General features: G+C 46.1%; 1 protein-coding gene across 2 annotated transcripts in view; it reads right to left on the bottom strand.

Moving 5' to 3' along the window:
* Positions 1–14,000, bottom strand: part of GNA13 (G protein subunit alpha 13) — a 48,192-nt gene extending 34,192 nt beyond the window's left edge. The window contains exons 1-2 of one of the 2 annotated variants that reach the window (XM_029079698.2): positions 13,505–14,000; positions 8,022–8,248 (exon numbers count right to left, since the gene is read on the bottom strand). In XM_029079698.2, the coding sequence (XP_028935531.1) occupies positions 8,022–8,248; positions 13,505–13,787 (510 nt within the window). In that variant the 5' untranslated portion in view covers positions 13,788–14,000. The remainder of the gene's footprint in view (positions 1–8,021; positions 8,249–13,504) is intronic. The other variant, XM_039914258.1, reaches the window with a different exon arrangement.
* Positions 14,001–18,783: the final 4,783 nt, after the last annotated feature.

The raw sequence follows: 18,783 nt of genomic DNA, 5'->3' as shown, positions 1-18,783 counted from the left end.
CACTCTCTACCCGCAATGAGCTTCCTGACTAGAGCGCAGATGCCCCGCTGACCAGCAACCCGGCTAATAGCTGTACTTCAGGAGTCTGAGGCCAAGCTGGGGAGGAGGGCTGGTGAAGAAGTGGCTGGAATGTAGCCGAGTTTCTGGGTGAATAGTATTGGATTAGGACCAGCCTCATTCTGGCTCCATTTGTCCCCCTAAGCCCAGACCTGTGGCTTAAACCTACCATGGGCAGGGCTCAAGCTATGGATTACTTAATATTAATACCCTTAATAATAATAATAGTAATTGTGGTATTTGTTAAACACTTCCTTTGTGCCAGTCACTGTACTACGCGCCAGGGCAGATACAAGATAATCGGGTTGGACACAGTCCCTGGCCCATAAAGGGCTCACAGTCTTAATCCCCATTTTACAGACGAGGTCATTAAGGCACAGAGCAGTGAAGTGACTCGCCCAACTTCCAGGGTGAAGGTTCCCTGGGAAAAGCTCGGCTGCTCGCAGATAGACACCATCTTTTAAGTCTAATCTTTTCCCCCATCTATTCAAGTACAAATCCCAGAGGGAACTTTAGCCTCTGAGGTCACACCTAGAGCAGAGGTGGAAGCCGACCCCTCAACCTGACTTGCTTCTGTGGGAGGGATACAAAAGCTTAAGATCTTGGGTCCTGAGGGATCACAAAGCGCCACAGATCAACATCCATGGTATCTGAACTCTTACTGGGGGCCCAAGCATTGTAGTAAGCATTTCATTTCCAGGCCCACCCTGAGGCCTTGCCCATAGCCCAGTGAGGGCTAACGAGAGCCATGAGCTCATTTTGAGATGGGTCCGAGAGTTGGAGGGTCCGGGTGCCGGCAGGAAAGGGGATATCCCGGGCACTTGATGCTACCCTGCAGGGATTTAGAGTGCTCTGGAGGGACTCAGAAAAATACCTGTTGATTCAAAGTCTAGTTGTAGGTAAACATGAAACCCAAACAGTGCACAAATCCAAAGCATTAACAGTTTAGAACTGCGGGGGAAAAATTACAAGAATGTTTGGCCTCTTTTGAGTCTCAAAGATACGTTGGAAAACTAGGTTCTCTACCACACTAGCAAGGAATCAGATGCTTACCTGACAAAGAGCCTGAAGTGAATTAAGCACAACTTGAATAATTATTGCCTTTAAGTGCTTAATGTGTGCCAGGCACTTTTCTAACTGCTGGGGTAGATACTAGATAATTGGGTTGAAATACTCTTGAAGCTTAGTACAGTTCCCTGTACACAGTAAGCACTCAAATTATGTACATAGCCATAGTTTAAATTTATATTAATGTCTGTCTTCCCCTCTAAACTGTCAGCTCCTTGTGGGCAGGGACCGTGACTATCAATCGATGGTATTTATAGAGTGCTATGAGCAGAGCACTGTACTGAGCACCTGGAGGAGTACAATACATATACCACCATAGTGTACCCTCCTAAGTGCTTATTATAGAGGTCTGCACACAGTAGGCAGTTAACATCATTGATTGTTTGAATCCAGACAAGTTGCTTTGGGGCACAATTGCCATGGGTGGGGGATGGCACACAAGAAGCAAAGGGGAGGATGATCCTTTGTCAAGTGACTCCCGCTTTTTCTTAGGGTAAAGATGCACTGATCTGACCCTGCCCCAAACACAGACAGGTTTTAGGCGAAGAGAAAAAGAAAAGATCTACTTTGACTAGGAGGGAAGTTAAAGCGCAGCATGCTGAAGGGGAGTGAAATGACGTACCTGAAGGAGACCCGGAGAAGGCCCAAACTGTGGGAGATTAGGAGATAGGGACAGAGATGGGGATGGAGTCCAAATCCCTCCTTCCTAGGTAGGCTCCCGCCAACAGAGAAGTCAGAAATCACCCTGCAAACAAGGAGGAAATGGGGCTCCTCACCAGCTCTGATCTGGGGAAGTTACCCACTTTCAGAGAAAGGAATCATTCAGGTGGAATTTTAGCTATTATCTAATGAGCTTCAGCAGAGGTGGCTAAAATTTTAACCGAAAAACCTTTAGAAATGGGTCAGTTGGGATTTGGGTGACTGATTTGGAAGTGAGGCATGAGGGAAAATTGCCAGAACATTTGAAGAGGGTGGAAATGGAGAAAGTGAGTTCAACGGAGGTTTGAAGTCAGCAGAAAAAGTGTGTTTAATGTCCTTTCGATTGCCATTAAGTAGAAAACAGCCTACCTAAAAATGGGTTTATGACCTCTTTGCCTTTCTGTAAAGTGTTAAGTGGAGTCTACACCAGCCACCTCCTTGACTTACAAGCACAGGGCAGGGGTTTATGGCCCGAGGGACTACTAAGGTACATTACCCAAGACAGGAGACTCACCCAACCCACTCTTCAGGAAGGCTGCTCTTCCCAGCATCGCTGATTAGAAAATATGAGAAATTCAATATCTTCCAAACACAGTGAGAAATATTTCTGATGTAACTCTCAGTGGAGTTTCATCGTCAAGCCGTCTCAAAATGCTTTAGAGGCTGACAGCGAGTCACTTGATAAATAACCCCCTCGAAGAGCGGCGGTAATAATTCAGAAGAGTCTGAAATAGTTGTGATTTACGGGTCCAGTAAAATGACCTCATTAACTGTGTAAAAGAAGCAAATGGCAGCGGTGGCTATTATTAAGAAGGATGTGTGTGTGCCTGGGCTTGAATTAAATGGCTTGAGTTTTTTGGGAGAAAAATATAACAATGCAGAAGATTACAACACAGACAGGAGTACACAAAGATATCAAAGATGAAAAAAAATGTAATGGTATTTGTTAAATGCTTACTTTGTGCCCGCACTGCACTAAGCTCTGGGGTAGATGCAAGGTAATCAGGTTGGAAACAGCCTGTGTCCCACAGAGGTCTCTCAGTCTTAATCTCCATTTTACAAATGAGATAACAGAGGCATAGAGAAACTAAGTAACTTGCACAAGGTCGCTCAGCAGGCAAGTGACGGAGCTAGGATTAGAACCCAGGTCCTCTGACACCCAGGTCTGAGCTCCTTCCACTACGGCTCAGTGGTGTTTTTTAGTGGTGTTATTTCCACTGACACTAAGAAAAGATCGCTACACTAAGAAAGACTCTGGAGACAGGTCTGTCTTCAGCACCTGATAACTTAAAAGTATTCTAAATTACTGCCAAAGGATGCAAAAGTGCAGAGGAAAACTAGTAAAACCAGAAGATTAATTGCACACACCTTTTCCTGTCCTCAGATAGGACAGATAACCAGATAGCACTCTTGGTGCTGTGCTGCAGAAGTAAACAGCAATCTACAAGTAAATCCACTTTCTAATTGCTCCTCATCTGACACCAATCATGGAGGGGTTTTCTGGGACTCTCTACTACTTCATGGACTCATTTTGGATGTGATGACCCACTTTTCCTTCTCATCTAATCTTGGAGTGTTACTCCAGTGAAAACAACGTGCAGACTTGTTGGTCTCTCTGACTTCTGATATACTTCCCCAACCACTGAATTCAGGGCTCTGCACACAGAAATATGTCTGGTTAGTGTTATTTTGTACTCTTTCATGTGTTTAGTACAGTGCTCTGCACACAGTAAGCACTCAATATGATCGAATGATAAAACAGATACTCAAAAAATATTCTTCGCTGAGTGACGCACAAAATTAGTTTAGAAGCTGGCCATTAATATCAGATCTTGACACCCATTCAAAAGGAAGTAGAGCACTTAAAACGCCCATGCAGAATGCTATACTTTTATTGCTCTACTAAAAAATACAGCTCAAGCATAACAGGTGACTTCAGTTAAAGTTCATATCTTGGGTACAACAGGAATAAATAGAGACTTTGGACATTTGTTTACTTATACTTCTTTCCTTTCTTACTGAATAGAACCACTCCTTAGGACACATACCCTTACACATTCCTAAGCCCTCGAGAACTTCTCACTAGTCACAGTAAGAAAGGCTCTCTAGACAAAAGATGACCAAAGTTTTGTCTTCTGCCCGAGACGCACACAAAAAGTGGGATGCTGGGAGAGACTAGAGATTTAGTATTATACATAAAACTGGGCTGACTGCTTAAGGCGCTTGTAAACCATTTCTCCTCTGAAAATGAAAGGAACAAGAAAAATGGGCATACCTCATGCAAATTACACTACGAAATTCTTCTGCAGTGCCAGATTTTGCAATTGATGATTAAATCAGAAAACACTAATTTCAGTCACTCCAACTGCTAGCCACCTCCCCTCCCCTTTCCTTTCACAATTCACATTCTCAGCAGTGAAGGGTCATAAGATCAGACTACAGAATCAGCCCTGGGTTTCTGGACTGTAATTGAACTCCGCTGGCTGGATTTTTCCTGTCAGGCAAGATTTTTCCTGTCCCAGTAGATCAGTCATTCGATCGTATTTTTTGAGCACCGTATGCACTGAACTAAGCGCTTGGGAAAGTACAATATATACAGTAGAACAGACACATCCCCTGCCCATAATGAGTTAACAGTCCAGGTGGCTCCTCTCTCACAACTATGGCTCCTCCGGGGTCTGGTCGGCATACTGTACTACCCTCTGCTCATGCAGGGGTCGGGAAAGCGAGAAATTGGATCCCCAGTGCTTGCTCTCTCTTCTGAATTGGCCATGGGGACCTACACATGTGTATATGACGAGAGGGAATCTCTCAGGAGCCTGTTCAGGGTGCACCCACAGTTTGGCAAGGACGTTAAGTGTGAGAGCAATAAAGAAAGGTGGTGGAAGCTGAGGGGAATGGAGGTATAGAAAGGAAGTGAGTAAAGTAACAAAATCACACCAATAACAATCCACATCACACCAGTAACAATCCACTGAAAGTATCTACTTCTTACTCATTGGGCAGAATTGAATTTCCAATTCTTTGTGGTCTTACCTGCTGATGGAACACAACTTTGAGCTGCTGATTTTATCCCAGGAAAAAAAAAACCTAGCTAAATCATTTGTGACACACGCATAAACCCAGCAGTTTCCCAATTTAGGTTTCCGCATCTGTCCCCCACAAAATATGTCAACTTCAGGGCTGGCAAGGAATACCCAGCTTTTTGGTACTGCAAAATTAAACAGATGAAATCATCAAAAAAGGACAGCGCCAAACTGTTCAAGTAAGGCAGCTATTCAACTGTACAGTTCAATCATCAACCTGCCTACACTAGAATCGTTATTTTTTCACACTGGTGATAAAGGTTATCAGTTTGGCAGAATATGAAAGAGGCTCTGGTTACATGCCTATTTATTCCAAGGGAAGGAAATGTAATAGGGGCGTGGGAGGTTTAAAAAAAAAAGACAAGGCAGGCACAAATGAGCTAGGAGAATCAATTAATAGAATTAATTTTTAATTCTGAGAAAAATTCCTGCACAAACAGAAGCCCCTAAAAAGGACAAGATACCTTTTACTAATGGACTTGGCCATCTTTTGAATTGATTTGCTATTCTTCTCAGCCTAAAGTAACATTTGCCAATAATAATAATAATTATGGCATTTGTTAAGAGTCTACTATGTGCCAAGCACTGTTTTAAGAGTTGAGGTAGATTCAAGGTAATCAGGTTGTCCCACATGGGGCTCACAGTCTTCATCCCCATTTTTACAGATGATGTAACAGGCACAGAAAAATTAAGTGGCTTGCCCAAGGTCACACAGAAAACATGTATCCTTTACTACTGCAAACTCTGTTGGACTGGAAAGGGTGGACTCTGGGCTTGCTCTCCCTCCCATCAGCTATCCAAGGGGCAAAAAGCTACTCAGCTCTGGAACCCAGCACATCTGACCTAGGACCCCTTAAGGAGGCTGAGTAGACTCCGATGCAGATCTAAAAGTCCAGGCCTGTGAGACAAAAGACCTATGTTCTAATGCCAGCTCCATCACTAGTCTGTGTGGCCTTGGGCAAATCACTTCACTGGGCCTCAGTTTCCTCATCTGTAAAATGGGGATTAAGACTGTGAGCCCCATGTGGGACAGGGACTGTGCCCAACCTGATTTCCTTCTGTCTACCACAGTGCTCAGTAAGTGCCAAGCACATACATGCTAACAAAATTCCACAATCATCATCATTATCAGTTTTAGAAAAGGCCCTTTGGGCAATGAATTAGCCTCTCATCGATACACTGACCCATTTTACACCCAACAGTAAGAGTCTTTAGAAATACAGATTTATTCTTTTGCCAACAAGCGGAGCCTTTCTAATTATGCTCTCAATTTCAAAAAACTTAAAACTCACAAATTCATAGTAGCTATGAATAAACCATCTCTCCAAAGTTTCCTTGTGCACTATTTCATTAACATCTAGCTTTTTTTTTTAGGAATTTCACAGAAGGAATCTCTTAAAGGTGGAAAATGGTCAGAACTCTGTTAGCTAGGTTTGGTTCATAATGCTACTTATATAATTCAACAATCTCTTTAGGCGCACACATAAAATATCAGTAGCATTATCTTTTATATGTAAGGGACACAAATGTGTATTTCTAATTCCGTGTCTCGGAAGTCACGCTAAGCCCTCAGCTACCATGGCACAACCATGAACTTATCCGTTTATTCCCCACCAATTTATTTAGTTCCAATGTTGATTATTCATCCCTACTCTCATCCTCTTACCATGGTAGTTTTATTCAAATTATGTCAGATTGTCTTCCCTCCAAAAACGCTTCTGGGATTTCTGACAGCAGGAACGGCATCTCCAAGCACGGGGTTCAGGGCTCTGTACATGCACTTGATAAGCATCTAACAGGAACCGCTAATGACGATTGTGCGTGAAGGTGGATATGCAGAGGCATACACAACCCCCCTAAGCAGACACTCTCCTAATGATTCAGTCATATGTATTATAAACGCTTACTGCATGCAGAGTACTGCAGTAAATGCTTGATATTGCTTTACTTTTTGTACTAGAACTCTTCACTCTACAGTGCCCTAGACTCTCATTTTGGGTTTGGTCCAGTGTGACGCAAATGTAAGCCCCAAATGTAATCAAAGCATTCCCCGAAAAAGGGCTTTGCCCTTCATTTGACCAAGGTACATCAATAAATGATATTTACTGAGTGCTTACTGTGGGCAGAGCTTTGTTTTAAGTGCTTGGGAGAGTACAGTAGAGTTGGCAGACACAGCCCATGCCCTGAAGAAGCATTCTAAAAGGAAAGTACTTTTCATAATATCCTTTTCTCCCTTCTATGACTTTGGCTTACTTTCCACATGGCTTTGATGATGGGTGTTAACTTTTAATCAAGAGTGCGGGAACCCAAGAGGATGAGGGAGTTTTCTATGGGAAACCAAGTGGCTGTGGAAATTGGGAGAGCCAGGCAGTGTTCAAAGAAGTAAAAGTTCTTAAAGACCTGTTTTCTGGACTTCTTAGCCCATGGATGGAAGCTCTCTGGTTTGGAGTCCAGGCTAAAAAGTGACAGTTTCATCCTCACATCCAGCGGGGGGGGGGGGGCGCGCGCACAAACGAGGTCTTCTGAACCTGTTCCTCTCCCTTCCTTAGCCCTCAGGTCACCTTAATTGCCTCAAAGATTTTCAGCAAGAGCTGTACAATGGGGACCCCATTTGGGGTATAATTCAAAAGCCCAATGTTTACTGTTCTAATAGCAATATTCCTAGAGAGCGGATGGAGCTGTGAAAAACCGATCCAACTCCACCTTCGAATCCAACTGGTAGGCACCAGGATGGTCTTTCTGGGCATCCACCCTGAGGCAAGTGCTCACTCCCTCTAAGTACACACAGAAATTAAAATGGAACACACACAGAATGGCCTAGTTGAAAAGAACCCGGGCCCGGGAGGCTGAAGACCTGGGCCCCAATCCCTCCTCTGCCGCCTGCCTGCTGCATCACCTTGGGTAAGTCCCTTCACTTTTCTGGGCCTCAGTTTCCTCAAAAATAAAATGGGGATTCTATTCTTGTTCTCCCTCTGAGCGACAGTGACTGACCTGATTAACTTATATCTACCCTAAAGCATGGAATGGCACCTGACTCATAATAGGGACCTAACATACCACAGAAAAAAAAACCCGAAAACGGTTCCCCGTCCATGGCCCCCGATGTCTTACCAGCTGGAATTCTCGACGGCGATCGTAGGCGTGCTGGATTCCACTATCTGCCCACAGCGCTCGGATAGCAGGAAGGTATTCGAGGAAAACCTGAGTCTCCACCATTCCTTGGACCACCTTAGCCGCCCGAGTGTCGAAAGCCATAACTTTATCCCCATTGAACTGGTTGGAATGATCTCCCCAAGGGATATGAAGTTTCTCTCGGGCATCTACAAGCACTCTCACACCTTGGAAAAGGGAGGAAAAAGAAAAGAATCAATGTTAAGTTCTCTTCTTGCTCTGCACACGGTAGGGACTCAAATACCACTCAATGATTCTTGCTGAATTTTCCACACTGATTTTCCTAAATTGTGTTCTCTTCAAGCCGTTGGGTAGGGAAGGAAATGGGGATAGTTTGTTGAGGTCTTTTTTTGCAGTAGTATATACAAGTGTTTCTTTAAGCTTCATCATTTTCAAAAGGTTCAAGCAGTATATTGCCCATATAACTACTGACTTCTATTTTGCTCATCATGAAAGCTCATCTATAGCACATTGTATGGGGCGAAGATGGTGTAAATTAGATCACGGTAATTCATTGAGCATTTTGTATGGTCTAACGGGCCATGGGAGTCAGAAAAACCAGAGTTCTAAACCCAGCTCCCACTGCTTGTCTGCTTTGTGATGACTTGGGCAAATCACTTCACTTCTGTGGGCTTCAGTTCCCTCATCTGAAAACCAGGGATTAAGACTGTGAGCCCCAGGTGGGACACAGACTGTCTAACCTGAGGAGCTGGCATCTACCCCAGCTCTGAGTAGTTTCTGCCACATACTAGGGCCTTAAAAAATAGCATTTAAAAAAAAAAAAGGCTTTCTTCCATGCTTTCACAGAGCTGAAACTACAGTTTTCAAAATAGGGGTGTATCCATGCTCGTTATGAACTCTCATCCTATAGACTCCAGAGTTCTTCATATATCGCCCAATTTTTTCCTCTATCTTCTATAATCATTATTTGGAAGGGGGCTGGTGGGGGGTGAGATAACAACAACAAAAACCCAAATGGATTAAATTCTGGATAGAGCTATGCTTCCCCTCCACCCTCACCCCACCTCCCCCAGCCCAAACACTGCAGCATAAAGAGTCCATGAAATATGGGATCTGGAATTTTAAAACCAATCTGGAAGGGTTGAGAAGAAAGTTACCATTAATTATTAGATCTAGGATCAAAAGATGAGACTTTAAGACTTCCCTCAGAACATTAAGTCTTCTAAGCACAGTAATGGGGCTAATGTTTAAGCACTGTGTGCCAAGCACTGTACTAGGCACAAGCTAATCAGGTTGGACAAAATCCCTGTTCTAAATGGGCATCAAAGTCTAAGTAGGAGGGAGATGAGGCATTTAATCTCCTTTATACAATGAGGAAACAAACAGGCACAGAGAAGTCCAGCCACTTACTAAAGTCCACAGAGTAGGCAAGGTGGCAGAGTCGGGATTAGAAGCCCAGTCTTCAGACTCACAGGGGATTTCCTACTAGACCACACTTCTTTGTAAAACTCCAAGGGTTTTCTCATTCATTGATATTTACTGACAGCTTACTGTGTGCAGTGCACAGTACTAAGACTTGGGAAGAGTACAACTTAAGACACAATCCCAGCCCACAATGAATTTAGAGTCTAGAGGCAGAGACAGACATTGATATAAATAAATTGTAGCGGCATTCATTACCTGCACTTGCTTTATCCTACATTAAACATGTCTCTAGACGACAACAGTTAGAAGAAAGAAAAACTACACATAAGATGTTCTTCTTTGTCAACCTCTCAGTGTTAAGCGCTCAGTACGGTGCTCTGCACATAGCAAGTGCTCAATAAATACTATTGAATGAACCTCTCAAGGTTCCTAGGAACCCTACCACAATTACAGAAACACATGGATTTAAAGGTAACTGACCCTTCTGGGATTCATGCTCCTAGAGATTTCAATGTAAATAGAACTGGAATTTCAATTCAGTGTTTCAGCCACAACACTGTTACCCCCGATTCTTCTAAACAAATCTGTGTCAGTTTATAGGAAGTCATTTATCTGGCCTGCTTAATCATTTTAGAGTCATTTTTCTTGGAACACAAGCTGAAGAAACTAAGTGGCTTTGGCACTGACTTCATCTGATAAGAAAAAAAGAATGAGCTCTCAAACATGCAAATGGGCTAAACTATGAAACATCGGGGAACTCGGTGAACCTCACCTACTAGATACGTGCCTCATGGCAAGGGCACAAGGTTGGGAGTCAGGAAACCTCGAATCCCTGTTCCGCCACCATTCTGCCGGGTGACCTAGTCTACATCTTTGTGTCAGTTTCCTTACCTTCATAAAGGGAATAAGCTGCCACCTGCTTTTTCTCAGATTGTGAATTCCATTAGGGACAAGGATTACGTGCACTCTGCCTCTTTTGTATCTACTCCAGTCTTCCGTACTGTGCTTGGCACCGAGTAAGTGCTTAACCAACACCACCACCAATCACTTAAAGTCTATTTTGTGAGCAGGCTTGGCTCCATCCATGTAATTTCTTCCAAATAATGCCATAAGTACAGGGAAAGAGTTAAATCCAGTTAAGATATACCTTCATCTACCGGGCCCAAGATTTAAAGGCTGGTATATACGGCAGATAAATGTAACAGATCACCTCAGGAGTCAGAATTTTAAAAAAATCAATTCTTTCAGGTTAGTTTCCTTAAGGCACTAAATTTCAATTTGCTCTAGAACCTCCAGAAATGACTGTTTTAAAAGACCTGTTAGGTTGGCAGGCACTCATTATTAATAATGAAAAAACAACTGTAGCACTCCTTAATAGCTTACTGTTTCCCAAGCACTGTTCTGAGCTGGGGTAGATACACCTTTATCAAGTTGTATACAGTCCTCAACCCACATGGGCCTCTCAGTCTTAATGCCCATTCTACAGATGAGGAAATGGAAGCCCAGAAACATTAAAATGACTTACCCAAGGTCACCCGGCAGACATGTGGCAGAACCAGGATCAGAATTTAGGTCCTTCTGACTCCCAGCCCCGTGCTCTATCCCCTAAGCCACGCTAATTATTGAATGCCTTACTCCAAGATGATGCTAAAATAATCAAGACCACCTTGGGACAGAGTAAAAGCAAAATAAACCCACCAACTTAGACAACTTCAACTGCATGAAAAACACCGTGAATACTGAACATGTAACTGAGGCAGGACTAAACAGCACAGCAATAGGGGTGGGTACTACCTTTCAACCAACAAAAATAAAGTGCTTTTCACAAGTCACTCTTCCATCTATGGGGTGCAAGGCGGAGAAATAACAGCCTCGTTGTCTAAAAACCTTGGTATACAAATCCTCTGCAGGAAAATGCCACCTGAAACATCCCTTGCATCCTTTTATTCCACCTGCACCTGCTTGCTTAACACTGGTAGGTAGGTGCGAGTATCAGTTTTCACCCTAATCTTAACCACTCTCTCTCACAAGGCACTTAAAACCACCAACAGAACCCATTTGATAGCTTCCCCGGGTGTCAAGAAAGCCCTCTTCAGAGTGAAAATCCACGCAGAGCCGAAAGAATTGCCACACACACACATGCTGTTAAGCCTCCTTTGCAGTTACACTCCTTCCCTTCACCAACTACACAGGCAGCTCTGTTAGGAGGATAGTGAAAGTAAGACAATAAAATTGGGTCCGTCTCCTCTTGGTTTCTCATCAGGGCCAAGGGATGACACCCACCGCCCTTGGCCAAGTGCGGAGTCAGAGGAAGCATTTTGGGAAGGCTACCGGACCGTCTGATACAAGCTTTGCAGCGGGGGGAGGAGAGAGGGGGTGCGGCCTGGGAATGAATATCGGAAGGAAGAAACCTGCACAGGTCTTGGGGTTATCAGTTTGGTGGGGAAAGGAGTGTGGGAAGCAAGGGCAGGGTCCAGCGTTAGGCTTGGTTTTGGGAGGGCCAGGGGGTCCTCCATCTGGGGTTCTCTAACCAGGCGAGGAAGGGGTGTCCCCGAGCATGCGATTACCTCCACCCAGGCCCTGGGTGGGTCACCCGCGTTTTCCACCCAGTCACACAACTCGCCACACGCCTAGACTGTGCTCCTCTCTTGGGCAGGGAACATTTCCCCTATTTCTGCTGTATTAGACTCCCTTACTGCTCAGTACAGCACTCAGCACCCAGTAAACACCTGATAACCTCATTAATTGATTAATTTCCCCTGAGGGGGAGAAAGGGGAAGAGAGACTGAAGGAATACATTTACTGACCCTCATCAAATGGTGGGGGAAGGAAGCCCTTAATCTGAGGGTGGGCTTTCCCCCCAGGCCCAGCTCCACAGTGTGATATGTGGGGCCGCGCCCACCAACTTCACTGTAGCCTCCTCGCCCCCATGCTTGGCACAGGGCAGTGCGCCCAGTAAGGGCTCCATAAGTATTCTTCATTCGACTGCATTTCTTGAGCGCTTACTGTGGGCAGAGCATTGTGCTAAGCGCTTGGGAGTATAGTAACCGCACTATACAATACCACAATAACACTGATTGATGGGAGGGCAGGACCTATGCATGTGTCATCAACCTCTTCCTCCACCACTGATTGACTGGAAAGTAGGAACAGGTTTGAGGAGGGGTGTTAACCTCTTCCTCCACCACTGGTTGATTGGAGAGTAGTTCCAGGTGTGTGGGGGTTACCCTTTTCCTCCACCACTGATTGATTGGATTTGGGGGGGGGGGTCACCCTCTTCCTCCACCACTGATTACTGATTGGGGGGTTGGGGGAAGTCACTCCATTCACCACTGACTGGAGATTGGGGGGGGTTGGGAAGTCCCCCTTTTCCTCCACTACTGATTGGAGATTGGGGGTCACCCTCTTCTTCCACCAGTGACTGATTGGAGATTGGGGGGGCGGGGGGGGTCATCTTCCTCCACTGATTGGAGATGGGGTAGGAGATCATCCTCTTCCTCCATCACTAACTGGAGATTGGGGGGGGGGGTGTCACCCTGTTCCTTCACCTCTGATTGGAAAATGGGGGGGGGTCACCCTTTTCCTCCACCAATTGATTTGAAGTTGGGGGGGGGGCCCACCCTCTTCCTCCACCACTGATAGGAGATTGGGGGTGTGGGGTCCATCCTCTTCCTCCACCACTAATTGATTGGAGATTGGGGGGTGGGAAAGGTCCCCCTTTTTTCCTCCACCACTAATTGACTGGAGGTGGGGGGTGAGGAAGGTCCCCTGTTTTCCTCCACCACTAATTGATTGGAGGTGGGGGGTGGGAAAGGTCCCCCTTTTCCTCCACCACTAACTGACTGGAGATTGGGGGGTGGGAAAGGTCCCCCTCTTCCTCCACCACTAATGATTGGGGGTGGGGAAGGGCCCCCTTTTTCCTCCACCACTAACTGATTGGAGATTGGGGGAGCGGGCGGGGTCCCCCTCTTCCTCCACGACTGATTACTGGGGGATGGAGGGGTCCCCCTTCGTCCCCTGCCCCCGGGGGGGGTCACCTTTGATGACGTTGCTGTAGATGGTGGCGCGGAACTCCTCCCGGGCCCGCTGGTCGAAGTCTTGGCCGTGGATGATGCGCATCTGCTTGAGGAAGGTGGACTTGCCGCTCTCGCCGGCGCCGAGGAGGAGGATCTTGACGAGCCTCTTGACGTAGGTCTTCTCCCGCGACAGGCACTTGTCGATCTCCTTGGACTTGCGCTGCTGCTCGGCCTCGCCGCTGGTCAGCAGGCAGCCGGGGAAGCAGACCGACAGCACCGAGCGCGACGGCAGGAAGTCCGCCATCTTACCGCCGCCCACACCCCCTTCCCCTCCTCCTCCTCCTCCTCCTCTTCTTCTTCTTCCTCCCCCCGTCCTCCTCTTCCTTCTCCTCGTCCTCTTTTTCCGCTGGGCGGCTTCCCTGGGGTCGCGGGCTGGGGCGCGGCCCGTCCCGGCTCGGCGAAGGGGAGGCCTAGGACCGGTCGCGGTGGCCGCGGGTCGGGCGAGGCGTGCGCGCTCCCGGGGGGCGGGGGCGCGCACGCCGACGAGCCGCGCCCCGGACCCTCCTCCCCCCCGCCCGCCCGCCCGCCCTCTTGAGGCGGCCTCCGCGCCTGCGCACTGAGGGCGGGCGGCGGGGTCACGTGACCCCCCGCCGCCGCCCGCCCGCCAGGCCCGCGCCTGCGCCACCCCTGGCTTTCATTCATTCACTCGCTCACTCATTCATTTATTCAGCCGTATTTATTGAGCGCTTACTGGGGTGCGGAGCACTGTACTAAGCGCTTGGAATACTCATTCATTCATTCACTCACTCATTCATTCACTTACTCACTCATTCGTATTTATTGAGCCCTTATTGGGTGCAGAGCACTGTACTAAGCGCTTGGAATACTCATTAATTAATTAATTCATTCATTTATTCATTCGTATTTATTGAGCCCTTATTGGGTGCAGAGCACTGTACTAAGCGCTTGGAATACTCATTCATTCATTCATTCACTCATTCATTCATATTTATTGAGCCCTTATTGGGTGCAGAGCACTGTACTAAGCGCTTGGAATACTCATTCATTCATTCATTCACTCATTCATTCATATTTATTGAGCCCTTATTGGGTGCAGAGCACTGTACTAAGCGCTTGGAATACTCATTCATTCATTCATTCACTCATTCATTCATATTTATTGAGCCCTTACTGTGTGCAGAGCACTGTACTAAGCGCTTGGAATACTCATTCATTAATTCACTCATTCACTCGCTCACTCATTCATTTATTCAGTCGTATTTATTGAGCCCTTATTGGGTGCAGAGCACTGTACTAAGCGCTTGGACTACTCATTCATTCACTCATTCATTCATTCACTCGCTCACTCATTCATTTATTCATTCGTATTTATTGAGCGCTTACTGGGTGCAGAGCACTGTACTAAGCGCTTGGACTACTCATTCATTCACTCATTCATTCATTCACTCACTCGCTCACTCATACATTCATGCATATTTATTGAGCGCTTACTGTGTGCAGAGCACTGTACTAAGCGCTTGGAATACTCATTCATTCATTCACTCACTCACTCATTCATTCACTCATTCATTCGTATTTATTGAGCCCTTATTGGGTGCAGAGCACTATACTAAGCGCTTGGAATACTCATTCATTCATTCGTATTGATTGAGCCCTTATTGGGTGCAGAGCACTGTACTAAGCGCTTGGAATACTCATTCATTCATGCACTCACTCATTCATTCATATTTATTGAGCCCTTATTGGGTGCATTCATTCATTCAATAGTATTTATTGAGCGCTTACTATGTGCAGAGCACTGTACTAAGCGCTTGGAATGAACAAGTCGGCAACAGAGAGAGATAGTCCCTGCCATTTGAGGGGCTTACAGTCTAATCGGGGGAGACGGACAGACGAGAACAAAGACAATAAATAGAGTCAAGGGGAAGAACATCTCGTAAAAACAATGGCAACTAAATAGAATCGAGGCGATGTACAATTCATTAACAAAATAAATAGGGTAATGGAAATATATACAGTTGAGCGGACGAGTACAGTGCTGTGGGGATGGGAAGGGAGAGGGGGAGGAGCAGAGGGAAAGGGGGGGAAAAGAGGCTTTAGCTGCGGAGAGGTGAAGGGGGGGGTGGCAGAGGGAGTAGAGGGAGAAGAGGAGCTCAGTCTGGGAAGGCCTCTCGGAGGAGGTGAGTTTTAAGTAGGGTTTCGAAGAGGGGAAGAGAATCAGTTTGGCGGAGGTGAGGAGGGAGGGCCTTCCAGGACCGCGGGAGGACGCGGCCCGGGGGTCGACGGCGGGATAGGCGAGACCGAGGGACGGTGAGGAGGTGGGCGGCGGAGGAGCGGAGCGTGCGGGGTGGGTGGTAGAAAGAGAGAAGGGTGGAGAGGTAGGAAGGGGCAAGGTGATGGAGAGCCTGGGCAGAGCACTGTACTAAGCGCTTGGAATACTCATTCATTCATTCACTCGCTCACTCATTCATTTATTCAGTCGTATTTACTGAGCGCTTACTGGGTGCAGAGCACTGTACTAAGCGCTTGGACTATTCATTCATTCACTCATATTTTTGAGCGCTTACTGGGTGCAGAGCACTGTACTAAGCACTTGAAATATTCATTCACTCATTCATTCTCTCACTCACTCATACATTCATTTGTATTTATTGAGCGCTTACTGGGTGCAGAGCACTGTACTAAGCGCTTGGAATACTCATTCATTCATTCACTCGCTCACTCATTCATTCGTATTTATTGAGCGCTTACTGGGTGCAGAGCACTGTACTAAGCGCTTGGAATACTCATTCATTTATTCACTCATTCGTTCATTCACTCACTCACTCATTTATTCAGTCATATTTATTGAGCACTTACTGTGTGCAGAGCACTGTACTAAGCGCTTGGAATACTCATTCATTCATTCACTCACTCATACATTCATTCATATTTATTGAGTGCTTACTGTGTGCAGAGAACTGTACTAAGCTCTTGGAATACTCCATTCATTCACTCATTCATTCACTCTCGCACTCTTTCATTTATTCATTCGTATTTATTGAGCGCTTACTGCGTGCAGAGCACTGTACTAAGCGCTTGGAATACTCATTCATTCACTCACTCATTCACTCACTCGCTCATTCATTCACTCACTCATTTATTCGTATTTATTGAGCGCTTACTGTGTGCAGAGCACTCTACTAAGCGCTTGGAATACTCATTCATTAATTCACTCATTCATTCATTCACTCACTCATTCATTCACTCACTCATTCATTCACTCACTCACTCATACATTCATTGGTATTTATTGAGCACTTACTGTGTGCAGAGCACTGGACTAAGTGCTTGGAATGTACAGTGCGGCAACAGATAGAGACCATCCCTGCCCAATGACGGACTCACACTCTAAAGGGGGAGATGGACAACAAAGCAAAAGAGAACAAAACAAAAACATTCATTCATTCAATAGTATTTACTGAGCGTTTACTATGCGCAGAGCACTGGACTAAGCGCTTGGCATGTACAGTTCGGCAACAGATGGAGGCCATCCCTGCTCAATGACGGGCTCACAGTCTAAACGATAATAATAATGGTAGAATTTGTTAAGCGGTTACTATGTGCCAGGCACTGTTCTAAGCACTGGGGTAGGTACAAGGTAATGAGGTTGTCGCACATGGTGCTCACAGTCTCAATCCCCATTTTACAGATGAGGGAACTGAGGCACAGAGACACTAGGTAGCTTGCCTAAGAGCAGACAAGTGGCGGAGCAGGGATTAGAACCCACATCCTCTTACTCCCAAGGCCATGCTCTTTCCACTAAGCCACTCTGCTTTTCTAATCAATATCAATCAATAGAATTCTAGACATGCATCCTGGCCTCTCCCAGCCTCCATCAATCAATTAATCAGCCACAGAACTAATCAGTGGAATTGATTGAGGGAGAGTCCAATAGAGAATCAATCAATCGACTCTATTGAGGCTTACCGGGGGCAGTGCACTGCAATAAACGTTTGGGGGGAGTACAGTAGAGTTGGTAGGCACTTTCTCATCTGCTGTATGACCTTCGACAAGTGACTTTACTTCTCCGGGCCTCAGTTAACTCATCTGTTAAATGGGGATGAGATTGTAAAGCTCCACATGGAGCCACTCGATTTGCTTGGCTCCACCTCGTCGCTACGTTCAGTGCCTGGCACAGAGTAAGCACCTAATAGATAATAATGTTGATATTTGTTAAGTGCTTACTATGTGCAGACCACTGTTCTAAGCACTGGGGGAGGTACAGGGTAATCAGGTTGTCCCCCGTGGGGCTCACAGTTAATCCCCATTTTACAGATGAGGTAACTGAGGCACCAAGAAGTTAAGTGACTTGCCCCCAGTCACACAGCTGACAAGCCGCCGAGCCGGAATTCGAACCCATGACCTCTGACTCCCAAACCCGGGCTCTTTCCACTGAGCCACGCTGCTTCCCTAAATGCCATCATTACTATCTCTGATTCACAATGAGTTTACAGTCTAGAGGAATCAGACCTTAAATTATGGGGATGGACGTAAGTGGCGTGGGGCTGAGGGAGGGGTTAATAAAGGGTGTAAAGCCAAGAAGTCCTAGTAGAAAGAGCCTGGGCTTGGGAGGCAGGGGACCTGGGTTTTAATCCCGGCTCCACCACCTGGCTGCTGTGTGACATGAGGTCACTTCACTTTTCGGGACTCCAGTTTCCTCTCCTGTAAATGGGGATTCAATCCCTGTCCTCCCCATAATAATTTTGGTATTGGTTAAGCGCTTACTATGTGCCGAGGACTGTTCTAAGCGCTGGGGTAGATACAGGGAAATCAGGTTGTCCCACGTGAGGCTCACAGTCTTAATCCCCATTTTACAGATGAGGTAACTGAGGCACCGAGAAGTTGTGACTCGCCCAAAGTCACACAGCTGACAGGTGGTGGAGCCGGGATTAGAACCCATGACTTCTGACTCCTAAACCCATGCTCTTTCCACTGAGCCATGCTGCTTCTCTAAATTCACTCTGAGCAGGGAACAGCTACCAACTCTACCATACAGTACTCTTCCAAGGACTTAGTACAGTGCTCTGCACATAGTAAGCACTCAATAAATCCGATCGAATGATTATTCATCCATTCAGTCGTACTTATTGAGCACTTTCTGGGTGCAGAGCTCTGTATTAAGCGCTTGGGAAAGTACAGTACAACAATGAAGAGTGACATTCCCTGCCGACAATGAGCTTATGGTCTAGAAGGGGGGAGACAGGCATGAATACAAATAAATAAAATTACAGATATGT

Source organism: Ornithorhynchus anatinus, chromosome 15, assembly GCF_004115215.2.
Source record: "Ornithorhynchus anatinus isolate Pmale09 chromosome 15, mOrnAna1.pri.v4, whole genome shotgun sequence".
Lineage (NCBI taxonomy): Eukaryota > Metazoa > Chordata > Mammalia > Monotremata > Ornithorhynchidae > Ornithorhynchus > Ornithorhynchus anatinus.
This window is presented reverse-complemented; position numbering and strand designations above follow the sequence as displayed.